Source organism: Petaurus breviceps, unplaced genomic scaffold, assembly GCF_028583685.1.
Source record: "Petaurus breviceps papuanus isolate PSGF00001 unplaced genomic scaffold, PetGlider_PUasm1.0 419, whole genome shotgun sequence".
NCBI classification, from domain to species: Eukaryota; Metazoa; Chordata; class Mammalia; order Diprotodontia; family Petauridae; genus Petaurus; species Petaurus breviceps.
Genome location: NW_027186324.1, coordinates 1,697,533 through 1,711,387, shown reverse-complemented (window position 1 = coordinate 1,711,387; position 13,855 = coordinate 1,697,533). Strand labels below are relative to the sequence as shown.

The window sequence follows — 13,855 nt, the reverse complement described above, 5'->3', positions numbered from 1 at the left end:
CCATGATAATACAGGAATAAATAAATTTGAAAAATCAGCTTAGCCCACGTCCCTCTTTTGTTGCATATTATTAATGGTGGAAATGATAGATATACCTATACATCAGGGCACTGTCATTTTGAACATTTGCACATTCATTTATTAGTATTATGCAAGATACTCACATGTGACGAGGGTGAGGAAAAAATGGCGTTTTTACTCCAGTTCATTTACCTTAGTATTCTTCCAAATGAAGTTTTTATAGCTAAGAAAACAAAACCTGCTTTCCTATATGAATTTAATTTAATTACTATCATCTTAAAAATATTGAGGCATTCTTTATAAGAGACAATGATCAGTTTGTCTTATAAATAAGGCTACGCTTTGTTAGAAAAATGAAATTAGCTTTAGGATTTCAAGTATTCAGATAATATGTTCCCCTCCTCCCCACCCCCGATTTCTACAATAAGTTTATAAGAAAGGTGTGCTTAAAGTCTTAATTGCTAAGCCTAGAATTAACCTTGCTAGTAAATGTATCATTTCACAAAGGAAAATTGAGCGTCTGAGTACATATGTAGTCTAAAAAATCTGAATGTTAGAGTAGCGTGCTAATGAGTAATGTGCTAAATTGTCTGTTTCCTTCAGACACTTAAGGCTTGGTTTAACAGAGCTAAATGAGGTGGGCAACAGAAACACACCATTTCCATTTGCTTTCTAGTTCTTTTAAGATGTTAACTGCCCACAAAGAAGATTCTTATCTCGGTCTAAGATCGTTTTGATTCTGAATTTGTCTATGGTTTGGGGTAATTAGGTAATTTATTTCAGTTAAAATTCTATACTACCTTTGTATTTTTATTATTATTAACTTAATGAGTAACCTATTAAAACAGGACAGTCAAGTTAGGATGGATTCCCAGGAGCTCCCAAACCTACCAGAATCAGAGTCAAAACTTAACCAATCCTGGCAGGGCTTAAAAAGACTCCGCGTTAAATTATGCACAATTTTGCTTGCCTTTATTGCTTTCAGACAGCTTCCATGTTAGGAAAAATCCATGATATTGAGGCTGTTTCCATAAAAATAACATATCACTATGAATGTTTTTTGTCTCAAGCAAATAATTCAAGAATGACACTTTGAAATGGTGGTTCATAAAGCAAGAGAGAGGCAAATGAAGGGGAAAAGTATCAGTTGCCCTATTTCTAGTGAACTTAATAAGAGAGAATGGTAGCCACAGAAATCATTTACAAACCATATTTGAGAGTGAAACCACTGAACAAATAATTATTGACTCTTCATTTGTGCTGTCCTTCCATTATAATTCACATTTATTTGCAAGATTATCAAACCCAGTCTGCTACTTAATTAAATATATTTAAACATATAATGAAAATGAATTTATGCCTCTTAGTCAAAATTATTTTTGTGCTTTTCATCATTTCAGATTTATCAGTTTTTAATGAATACATATTCAATGTGTTTATATGTGTTTACAGGTATAAATAGATAGAGGGCACAGAACCAATTTAATAGGAAGGGATATTACTTAAAGGGTGAAATTAAGACGTGAGAGAGGAATATAATGAGAGGAGATGGGGAGAGACAGAATGGGGTGAACTATCTCATATAGAAGAGGCAAGGGAAAATGTTTATAATGGAGGGGAAGAATAGAAAGGCAAAAGGGAATGGGTCAACCTTATTCTCATTGAATTTGGCTCGGGGAGGGAATGAAATACACACTAAATAGGGTATCTTACCCTACAGGAGAGTAGGGCGGAAGGGGATGACAGGGGGGGAATGATGGAAGGGAAAGCAGGCTGGGGGGGAGGGAAGTTGGAATCGCCCACTTTTGAAAAGGGACAGGATCAAAGTAGAGAATAGAACAAGTGGGAAGTGGGATAGGACGGAGGAAAATATAGTCTTTTACAATATATTTAATATGTTAATGTTTTGCTTTAGCTACACATGTACAACCTATACTAAACTGCTTATCTTCCCAGTAAGGGTGGGTGACAAGGGAGAAAGGGAATGAATCTGGAATTCAAAGTTTTAAAATCAAATGTTTAAAAAATATGTATATATATACATATATATATACACTATTATTAATACTATGTTACATATAAATTTGGAAATAAGATATACAGGCATTGGGGCATAGAGATCCACCATGCCCTACTGGAAAAGTCTAAGGGGGTATGGGAGAAGATATGGGAGAGAGCAGATTGGAGGAGGGGATATCCTATGGGACTTCTGTTTTGGGGCGGTGGACAGGAGAAAACTGGGGACAAAATTTGTAACTCAAAATCTGGCGTAAATCAATTATGTAAATAAAGCATTTGAAAAATTTAAAAAAAAAATAAATTGTCGAAAAGCCAAAAATCTCCCAAATTTATATTCTTAGATTCTCGAATATAGATATATAATTTTATCTCTACCTCATTTATCTATGAAATAGAAAAGAATTATTTCAATAATAGCTCTTACTTGCCCTGGTCAAAGGAAGTTTCAGATTCAATCCGTTAGAAATGCCCCAGAATTTTACCTGTTCGTGAGTGAATTTAGAAAAAAAAAGATTTTTATTTCATGTCATTTCAGACAGGAGTAACTTGACCTTCTACCCTTAGTGAAAAGGCTCAAGTACAAATTTAAGCTAATTACATAGTCCTTTTTATAATTCAGATTCAAATTGTGCGCCTTGAATCTCATTGGTTAACATTTTGGGGTTCATTCAGTCTCACCCCTTGACCACATGCTCTCATTTCCACATTTCAATTCCCCCCTCCTTTCTCATCGTCATATATTTTATAAAAGGAATTGCAAGCAGAATATTTTTTCGTTTCTTCCCCAATTGTCTGCATAAGGTAGCATGAGCAAAGGTTTCTCCCCAGTTGCTAATAGATTTGACAAAAGCATTAGGTTGAAAGATTCTAGCCCAGGATATCAATAATAAAAGCCCCATTATCTAATTCTGAGTCTGGGTTAATAGGACTAGACTTTGTGAATGACTCCTGACCTGGCCATCCCTTTTGACATACTGGAAGAAGCCTTCTTAGATACTTTGAGTGTCAGGTACCAGCCTCCCCCACTGTCCAATCACAAGCAGCTTTCTTTTGTCTCTGACATTAACCATCAGTATGGCTTCGAATAATTTTTGTTTTTATATAATTTCTATGGAAACAAAATTTAATTATATCTTACAAGTCCCAGATTCAGTAATAGGGACCCAAGTTTAAGAAGTACATCTTGATGATCATTCCATAAGCCCATCTCAGAAGTTGGATTTTTTACTTAAACTACTACATCATAATTTAAATACCATGGGATTTTACTATAGCAATGTGGTCTGGAGGCTGAAAGTACCCACCAATAAAGAAACTCTCCTACTTAACTGTTAGAGTCCACATGAAAATAACAGTCGATGGGATACTGTCCCTTTTTTATTACTTTGAGAGGTAAAATCTGCTTTACCAAATGAATCACAAAAAAATTAATAAAATCTGGAAGTTTTCCTTAAAGCTAAATTGCATAACTTTTAGAGACTTTGCTACTTAAAAACTAGGACCTGAAGAACAGAAATTGCTACCAAAAATTTTTAGGGAAAAATTCAGGTAACAAAAATTCCATGTTATTGCTATCATTGCCAAAATCAGTTAAATGATTTTCCAAAGAGACAATAGCCTTGAAATATTTTAAATACTCTATGTACACTTATTTTTAATTTACAGAGTTAAAAGAAGGATAAGGGCTATTTAGTGTATGTTTTTGCCTATGTAAATAAAGTTTAAAAGATATCTATTTGCCTATCTTTAATTCAACATGCATTATATATACCTTCTTCTGTATATAATAGAGAATGGGGGCATATGCAATGTGTTTGAAGAGAAAAGAGCAACTATAGATTAGACAAGATCAGTTACCCAAGTCATCTATTGCCAAGGCAGAGGTCAATATTTGGATTGATTTGCTTAGAGATACATATTGCTGAGATTTTATTTTACAGACAGTTAGGCAGATTGCATTTAATAGTAAGTGTGGTTCATAGATTAAATATATGCTCAGAAAATGGGGAACTGCTAGTTTTTGTATCTCATAAAAATGGTAATGCCACAATTAGCAAGGTCATATTATAAAGCGCAGACTTTACTCAAGCTTAATGGATCTAGGGATACGCATTCATCAGCAAGGAAGGATTTAGCATAAAATGACATGTAAATGAATTGATGACTGATCATAAATTAATTTTAGTGCTGAAGATGTAATAGAGACACAGCAAGATGCCACTTTATCATAGTATTTTACTGCTCAGTAACATTTGAGCAACTACTTAATGTTCTATGTGCATTTTTTTTCTTTAGCAGTCAGAATAAATTTAAGAAATTTTTGGCTTTTCAGCAATTTGAAAACTGAAAAATCTGGAAAGGTTAAATATGTAAACAGTAATAAATTTGATTAAATGGCATAAATTCATTTCCATTATATGTTTAAGTATATATTGATAATGCATTCAGCTATAAAGTGTCAAAATGGTATAGATTGCTTGCCATTTTTTATTTCAGATTTTCTAATAAAGCAATCTTTACCACCCGTACATTGCTTCCTATATTTTATTTTCTAGTAGTACATTATTTTTACCACACATATACTTTTATTCAAATTTTTCATACAAAAGTACTTCTAATAAGTCAATTATTTGATTCATAAGAAGTATTCTTCCTAAGTCCTTTAACAGTTTTGATAAGATCTTAATATGTAAGATCTAAAGGAGAAAGATAGAAAGAGTCATAGTGCAGGCAGACAAGGATGTGAAGTTTTTAACAGGAAAGAAGGAAGGTAAGACTTTAAAGATTTTTTTTATTTCTTCAATAGGGCTAACCCTCTTCATTTGTGGAGAAAGAAATACCTCTTTCCTTTAGTAAATTATGTAGTGAGTTTCTTTAGCCAAAAGCCAACCTATTGACCAAGCCTCTGGGGATGAACCTTTCTACACCTTATGAGTCCAGTTCTAGGTTGATGAATAATGTCTGCTGCTGGGCCAGTATTTGAAGCCATTACAAAATTTAAAAAAATATTGTGGGAACTGTTTTATTAATAAGCTTTTTCAGATTTTTTCTTCCTACCTTTTTTTGCTGGGGGAGAGGGTAAAATGCAGTTCTAGACCTTTAATTTCATTGGTTTAGGGAACTCCCAGTAAGGAAATTCCCTCTACTAGTGCACATCAATAACTGTCCTAACTTGTAATCTTAGGGAGTGATCCTGAGATCCTGTGATCCTGAGAGCTTAAATCATTTTTGCAGTTTAGCAAAGCCACCCTGAGTCAGAGGCAGGGCTCAAAACCCAACTTTCCTGAGTCCAAGACCCACTATTTATTTACTATGCCATATTTCCTCTCAAAAGTGATATTTAAAAGCATTTGCCCCAAACTGGATGCATGCCCTCTTGCCTTACATTTATACCGTGTTTCCCCGATAATAAGACATTGTCTTATTATTTTTTGGGAAAGAAAAATACCAGAGGGCTTATTTTCAGGGGAGGGCTTATGTTGTCCTGCCTCAGCTCTCCTCCGCAGCACTGCTCTCAAAGGCGCCAGCAAGCAAATCACTGGACCGGGGCGGGGGGGGACGGTGCATACAGAGGGTACCGTAATGTAGCGTGTAGCGCAGGGGATCACCTTCACTACAGTAGCAATCTCAATAGGGCTTATTTTCGGGGGAGGGCTTATTTTAGAGGAATCTTACACAGTAAGGGGAGGGCTTATTTTCAGGATAGGTCTTATTATCGGAGAAACATGGTAGGTTGCTTTGTCCTTATCCTCTTAGTCATCAATTTCTCTCTGACTTTAAGCCCTTCCAGAGAACTATACTAGCCATGTCTGGAGTATTGTTTCTGAGGGGAGAAGGAAGCTAGAGAACTCATTAGATTCTACACTACATATACACTTCCCCTTTGTTTGAAAATTGTTTCCTTACAAGCCATCTTTCTTGTAAACCCCTTGCTTGCATTGGGCCAGTGATTTGTACTAATCCTTTATCCTGGCTTAGGACAACTTCCCCAGTTTTTGGAGGTAGGAGGATGCTAGCGTTTGAAGAGGAGGACGAGGGAAGGAAAAGCTTCATACAAAAGTGGCAATTAAGTCTGTATTATAACAGGGAATGGCATGGAGTGTCACAGCTGAGGATCAGTAAGAAGGGCAGCTTGGCAGAGAAAGACACTTTTGGCTCTTCCTTTTTAAACTCTATGCCTCCTTTACCACCCTAAAAACATCAACTAGATTGTAAACAAAAGAAGTTCATTTTGTTCGAGGCTGGGAAGCAAGAAAGGGTTGGGGAAGCTAGAAGTTTGCCTACTCTTGTTTAAGCAGGAATCTTATTTACAATATGGAATAACTGATTGGGTTAAAACGCTGTGAATTATCAAAAGATTGGCACATCTGTAATGAAAATTCTTATTTATGCTTCCTTAAATAATTTTTATTTCACACTATCATTAGTATTAAGTTTGAGTATAACCTTAAAAAATGCTTCTGTAAGAAATGGTACCAAATGCAAAATCAGATGATATAATATTCTGACCCAGTGCTTAAAATTCAGTCATTTTGATTTCCCAGCTCCTTGTAACTTTGTTCCAACTAAGGCAATATTTTTATAGAACTAATAAATGGCCCTAGGTAGAGACTAATGGTCTTCTATATAAAGGCAAAATAATTATTTTACCCTTGACCATTTTGTATCACTTACATAACTTCTTCCCACCCAGGTAATAAAGAATCGTCTGTAATTTTTACATTCTCCATTTATATAATATTTTTATACAAGGAAAATTGGTCATTGCTTAAAGGGAACTATAAGGAATGAAAGAAATCACATTTTTCTTAAAGCATAGGCTTTATAAATGAACAATAAAAATCTTGAAGTAGCTCTAACATTCTTTCATTGTTTTACAAAGTAGATTCACTTCTAAAGTTTTCTGTGACCACTAAATGCTACATTTTTTTTTTCTATCTTCTATGGTATCATGTGGCAGAGTTCATTGCATCATTTCTCTTTTCAATTTTGTCTGTTGGTCCTTGACTTGCAGTGATTAGATCAGATATTGTTCTCTCTGAGGAAGCTCAGCTCTTTTCTGTTATCTTAGCTTCTTTGCAGCTGTTTGTCAGGTGAACTGTATTTGGAAAGTAAAAAAAAAAATTGGGATTTCGACGAACAGAATCAACACACCAGTCATTCTCTCTGTTACACTTAATGTATTTTCAGGCTGACAGATCCTTCTCACCCCTTCAGTTTCTGTTTGTTGTTATTATTATTGTTTTTTTTTTGTTTTGTTTTGTTTTATTTTGTTTTTCCTTTTTAAATCTTGGAAGTGTGTGAAGTTGTATTATGGGAGCCTGCCAATTGACCAAAACTTATGGATTAGATTAGCATAACAGTTTCAAACATATTATTATCTACTAAACAGTAGAGGGGGAGTGAAAAATAAAGTACTTCATTTTATCTCTATGTACCTCTGTGTGTTCCTGGAATTCCAGGTAATTTTAGAATTTAGAGCTATTTCATGCCATGTATTTCTTTTATTTGGGGAATATGGTGATATGTCTTTATCATGTCACACTGACACCTTGTCACAGAAATTATTTAAGTAATATCATTGAAATTAATATTTTGGGGTTTAAGAACCCATTTTGCTTTGATAAAGAAGCATAACACAGTATATCAAGAGCTGGCATTGGAGAAGGGAAGACTTGGGTCCTGCTCCCAATTCTAACAGAAACTAGTTATGTGATCCTGGACAAGGTACTTACCTTCTACATTGTCTTTTAGGCAATCCTCTAAGACTATAAGTTGCAGAGAAGATGCCAACATATGTTGGGTTTTTCCTCACTTGTAGTTCTTTATATTAGTAAATCACAAGAGGAATGATTGCTCCCCATCCCAAAAGTGTTTTATGTGGCACCTTCTCTGCACCTTGCTGATATCATACAATATACAAAAAGATCCTATATGAAATGCCTACAACTCACTAGATAACTACATTTGTTTTTAGGTTCAATGGTAAATGGATGGGGTTCTGCATCTGATGAGGATCGTAACTTTTCTAGTCATAGATCTAGTGTAGGTAGCTCCTCAGATGACTCCATCTTGACCAGCAGCAGTTTTGCACAAGCACTGGTTGCAGCAGCAGATAAAGCTGGTTTTAGGCTGGATGGAACCAGCCTTACAAAAACAGGTTGGTAGATTTGAAGTTGCCAATTTCTGCATGAGGAAACCTTATTCTGTTCATACTAATCTTTTGTTCGTTTCTCTTCTTTCTCCTCAGTGACTCTGGTTATAAGGCATTCCTTTAACATGCATGAAAATAAGTTTGAATGAATACTTACCATAACTCTAGCTAATTTAAGTGATGCAGAGCATCATTTGGTCTTCTAATTATTCCCTTTATTCTCTACTACCTGATAAATTTATTGATACATGTTTATTTTTTTTATATTGCACCAAAGCTGCTACTAACTTTGCCATTTTTCTTTGATAACATATACTTTGCAAAATCCTCACACAATCAGTAAAGTTTCTAGTGATAAAAAGTACTCAGCTTTTATCTTTATTACTGAGCTTCTAGCCATTCTCTTTTGCAAATGCATTTTCTGGGAGGACTTTTTAAGCATGGGGTGAGTGCATATACATTTGTCAGACTAACAGGGCACATGCCAGAGAGTTTTATTGTTTGGGATTTGTTATTTAATCCAATATTTTTTACTTTATTTTACAGGAGGCTAATTAAACAGATACCTACTGTATTAGAAAGTTAAATTTAATGGTGCTTATATGTAATTGTTTTTACTTTTTGCTTCTGAAAGTAATAATATAACTGGCAACTTATTTTTCACTGCACCAAATAGAATCTTGTCTTTTGCTCTAAGAAGTTATCATAAGATTTCATTTTTGTCTTTCTTGAAACAAAATAGATTCAATAACCCACTTGTGTGTGTGTGTGTCCAGCATAACTTCACTTACAGTGAGAAAACGCCCTCTACCAAGGCAGATTGGCAATGCTGTGCTATATATAGTTTTGAGAGAATTGGCTAGGTCCCTGAACATTTAATAACTTCTCCAGGTTAATAGCCAATGTGTAGAACTTGAATCCAGGATGCAGATATTGACTCTTTACCTATTACACCAAGTTTACTCTCATATATAAACAGTAAAGCCTGAGTTCAAGGCCTGAGTTCACCTGTGACTCATAGATTGTGTGGCCTAAAGCAAGTGCATTTGTACTCTCAGTGTTCCAGGTATTTCTATAAGGCTATAAATTGCAGAAAAATTTCTGATCTGAAAGAGCAGAAGAGATAGATAGATAGATAGATAGATAGATAGATAGATAGATAGATAGATAGATAGATAGATAGATAGATGATAGAAGAAAAGAAATAAAGGAAGGAAAGAAGGAAGGAAGGAAGGAAGGAAGGAAGGAAGGAAGGAAGGAAGGAAGGAAGGAAGGAAGGAAGGAAGGAAGGAAGGAAGGAAGGAAGGAGGGAAGGAGGGAAGGAGGGAAGGAGGGAAGGAAGGAAGGAAGGGAAGGAGGGAAGGAAGGTAGGAGGGAAGGAGGGAAGGAAGGGAAGAAGGGAAGGAGGGAAGGAAGGAAGGAAGGAAGGAAGGAAGGAAGGAAGGAAGGAAGGAAGGAAGGAAGGAAGATATGAAAGTCCTATATATGTCAAATTTACATCCATGGAAGAAAAAGTATCTAAGGCTTAAATTTTAAATGTACCCCTGTGTCTAGGAATTGCAGAGGTTTATTTTTATTTAAAATACTTTGTAAGGTAACAATATTGTTATTTGAATTTTATTTTTTCTTGATAAAGTTTATGTCAGAAATTGAATGTTCACAGAGTATTTTATGTGGTATATACATTATGCAGAAGCAATTTGAAAGTCAAAGAAACTAATAAATTAGGTAGCATAAGTTCATTTGGTTCGTGTATGCTAATACTAATAAAACATTAAGCAACATATCAGATTGCCTTAAGGATAAGTAGCTAGATAAAAGTGTTTAGAATAAATATTACCTATTTGTAGGAATAATCATGATAGTAGTTTTGACCTTTATAAAATGCTTTCTTCATAATAATACATTTTATTATAATAATAAATTATATCTTCCATTTTATCATTTTTTATAAGAATCCTGTAAGATAGGTAGTGTATGGTCTCTATGTTATAAATGAAACTCTTGTTAACATCCACATTCACAAAACTTGGAATATCAGAGTCCATGCTGGAACTCAGGTCTTCAGATTCTAAATCCATTTTTCTTTCCACTATGACAAATGCTTTCATGGACAAGGTGTGTATGCTAGATTCTATATGTTGTTAAAGGTATTATCCATCATTTGTACTGTCAGTATAAACCTACCATCTTTCCTTGAACAAATACATTACATTAAACCAAGAGAAAAAGGAATACAGTGTTCATAATTGTTTGAGAAGTCAGAAGTGGAAATTCCTGAATAAATGCATTTTATATTCAATATTCTGACAGATAATGTAGTTTTAAACATTTGCATATCATATACCTTAATATTGTTGAAGTGAAAGATTCTGTGGAAATAAGGTAGAAAGTAACTGACCAATAAACACACTGTATATTTGTGGGGAGGAGGGAGCAGCTAGATGATGCCATGCAAAGAGTGCCCGGCCTGGAGTCAAGAAAACTTATCTTCAGCAAGATCAAATCCAGCTTCAGACATTTAACTAGCTCTGTGACCCAGAGCAAGTCATTTAACCCTGTTTGCCTCAGTTTCTTTATCTCTACAAAGAGTTGGAGAAGGAGATGGCAAACCACTCCAGTATCTTTGCCAAGAAAAACCACAAATGGGTCACAAAGAGTCAGACACGACTGAAAAACAACTGAAACAAAATGTGTGTGGTGAAGTCCAGTGAACATATCTGAGTAATATTCTTGGAATTTTGTTTTCTTTTGATGGAATACAAAAGCTCTCCATATTTTCTAAGAATTTAAGGGTACAATTTGACTAACCTAACATCTAATTAATTTTGGAACTTTCTCCTTTAATGTCAGGAAGAAAATACTGGATGTAGTGAACAATACCTTATGAATATAATTGACCTAGCTTATTCAAAATCTTAGAAATATTGAGCCCATGTTTTGAGTAGTCAGAGTTTTTTCTTCTACTTTTTTTTTTTGGGGGGGGTAGCATATTATTCTTTGTTGCTTGATCAGCAGAGAAGAAGCCAAAACATTGTCCCTGAAAGACAATCTTGTTAGCTCATCTTTAATCAGAGTAGATATATAAAGGGAGACTCCTCTTTGTTATAATAATATTTTGTATTTTCCATTCCCTTTGTCTTTCTTTTTAGGCAAAGCATTCTCTTCTTCTCAAAGGCCTCGACCAACCAGTCCCTTTTCTTCTGACAGTAACACCAGTACAGCACTGAGTCAGAGCCAGAGGCCTAGGCCCACTAAAAAACATAAGGGAGGTAAATTGGACCAACCTCCATTGCCTCATCGCAGGGAGGGAATGACAGATGGTAGGTTATTTGTTTTGTTTTATTTTGTTTTACCTCATTGCTATCTCCATATTAAGAAGCTAGAACAAACAGTCTAAGAGAATGTGATAACTTGGTAAAAATCATATTACATTAATTCAAGTCACTTTCTTAAGCATAGGTTATACAAAGATAAAAAAATGACCCAGATCTTGCCCTCAGAGAGTTTGTAGTTTAATAGCCACTAAATAAGATGTATATACAAAAAAAATATGATAGAAGGTAAAATGTCCTAGAAGAGTAGAGGGATTTAGACAAAGTGCCATTTACTTAGAAAAATATCTAGTTCTGTGTCTGATTTCAGTAAAATACCTTATGTAAATATGAGCCAGTATGAACAGAAATCATCTAACAAGACTAATAAGACACCTTTGTTCATTCCCCCACCCCCACTCATTTGGAATTCACCATTAGAATAACAATGAAGCAAAGGAGTAAGAAGATATACATTGCTAACTTACCAAATGGATTTAATTAGTTTCTCAAGCCATTTAGGAGGGGCTAAAAAAATTAATTGTAAATCCCAAGAGATGATAGATATTCTTTGTCCAGTCTCTCTAGTCCATATTACATTCCTGACAGGTGCTATTCTTGATTTTACTTGAGGTATACTGTGAAAGAAATTATTAATTTTAATTCAGTGCTTTTCAAGGAAACCCAAAATAAAGGATATCATTTATTATTATTCTCAATCAAGTACTAAATTTTGTACTTCATTCATTTTACAAAATGGTACAGATTATTCAAAAGGATACTGGTAAAATAGAATTTAGCAGCAAGAATTATAGGTTACTAAAGTATGGCATTAGAAGCCATTCACCTTAAAAAACAGTTTTTCCCTTGATGGAGTTTACCTGCATGGTACTGAAACTTAATAGATATATGGTTATTTTGCTTCATTGACTTTTGAATGATAAAAAATATGTCAAAATAACTCTGACATTATGAATTTAACATTAATATTTTATGAGGTGAGAGGCAGCATGGCATAGTGGGTAGGGGAGTCAGGAAGATCTCTGGCACATACTGGCCGTGGTACCCTGAGGAAATTACTTCTTAGTGCTGTAAGCACCTATGGGTGCCAATATGTATTTGTTGGAGATAGGTTCCTCACTGGTAATCCAATACAAATCCAATTCACCAGTAAAACCACAGGACAAGTCCCAAAATAATGTACACATATTCAAAAATTGATAAATCTCATTGGGTATTATTCTCCAAGTGTATAAATCAACCCTAAATTGAATATCAGATGCTCAAGTTCTAGAAGTTGCAAAACCTTATACATGTAGAGTTGCAAGCCAAATTCTATTCCCCTTCATCCTCTAAATTGTATGCTTTCCCCTACCATTCACACCAAGGTTTTATAATTGATCTTATTCACTTTTCCATGTCAACAGTGGACCACTTACTACAGTGACTTCATCACTGAGGAAAATATAGTTAAATGGTGAGATGAATCAACATCAAACTGAATAATGGTTTAATTCAAGTACAGCATCCTCTTACCCAGTCACTCAAACTAATCAGTAGTTTTATACTTTTATCTTTGCTCCATCCACTCCTTCTTCATCCCATTTATTATTGTGTAGTTTTTAATTTATCCATATGAAAGCGTATGGTGGACTTCATTTTTTGGTAGATATTAAGTGCCTAAATAATGTAACTTAATTGTTAAGTAAGAATATCTGGAATCCAAATCTCAACAGGCTTAAGGAGCTGCCATTGTTGTCCATCTAAAAGTTTAACATTTCTAATGGGGAGTGGGTATTTGGGTGGGGGGAGGGGAAAGCAATAGAAAACTAATACGATAAAATACAATTTTATTTGTCAGATTTCTAGGTCTTCCATGAGTGCCCAGCAGCTCAGATACTCATGAAAGATTACATCTGTATTTGTAACAGATCACTGAAGACAGCACTGAATAAAAAAAAATCACTAAATTCATGTAGTACAGCATGATTTGAATCATGTAGTACAACGGACATCTCAATCTGGAAATAGCATTTTATTCTGAAAGAAACGTTCCAGATGCGATTTTCCTCCCCCAGACTCTGACCCTGTTATCTTGAATAATTAGTAACTCCTAATTTAACTAGAGGACATACATGATAAGTGGGAATAACATCACAGCTTGGGGAGCTCCCCAAAGCGGTCCTCGTGAGGTATCATCAGCATCACTTCAATTAAAGGAGAATATCACATCAAAATAAACATGACCTAATACTTCCTCTATAAATTAAAAGAACTATAAATTTTCTTTAAAAGTCATTTGAAAGAAGCTCCTTATATAACAAGGAAAATATATTTCTTACTGAAT

At 34.6% G+C, this 13,855-nt stretch overlaps 1 protein-coding gene across 10 annotated transcripts in view; it reads left to right on the top strand.

The window, feature by feature from the left end:
- The window catches only part of ROBO2 (roundabout guidance receptor 2), an 800,464-nt gene that overhangs the window by 770,964 nt on the left and 15,645 nt on the right, over positions 1 to 13,855 (top strand). For 5 of the 10 annotated variants that reach the window (XM_069100506.1, XM_069100507.1, XM_069100508.1 and 2 more), the window contains 2 exons: positions 8,018 to 8,200; positions 11,347 to 11,517. The exons of 1 other annotated variant lie outside the window; for it this stretch is intronic. In XM_069100506.1, the coding sequence (XP_068956607.1) occupies positions 8,018 to 8,200; positions 11,347 to 11,517 (354 nt within the window). The remainder of the gene's footprint in view (positions 1 to 8,017; positions 8,201 to 11,346; positions 11,518 to 13,855) is intronic. 4 more of the 10 variants (XM_069100511.1, XM_069100509.1, XM_069100513.1 and 1 more) reach the window with 1 other exon arrangement.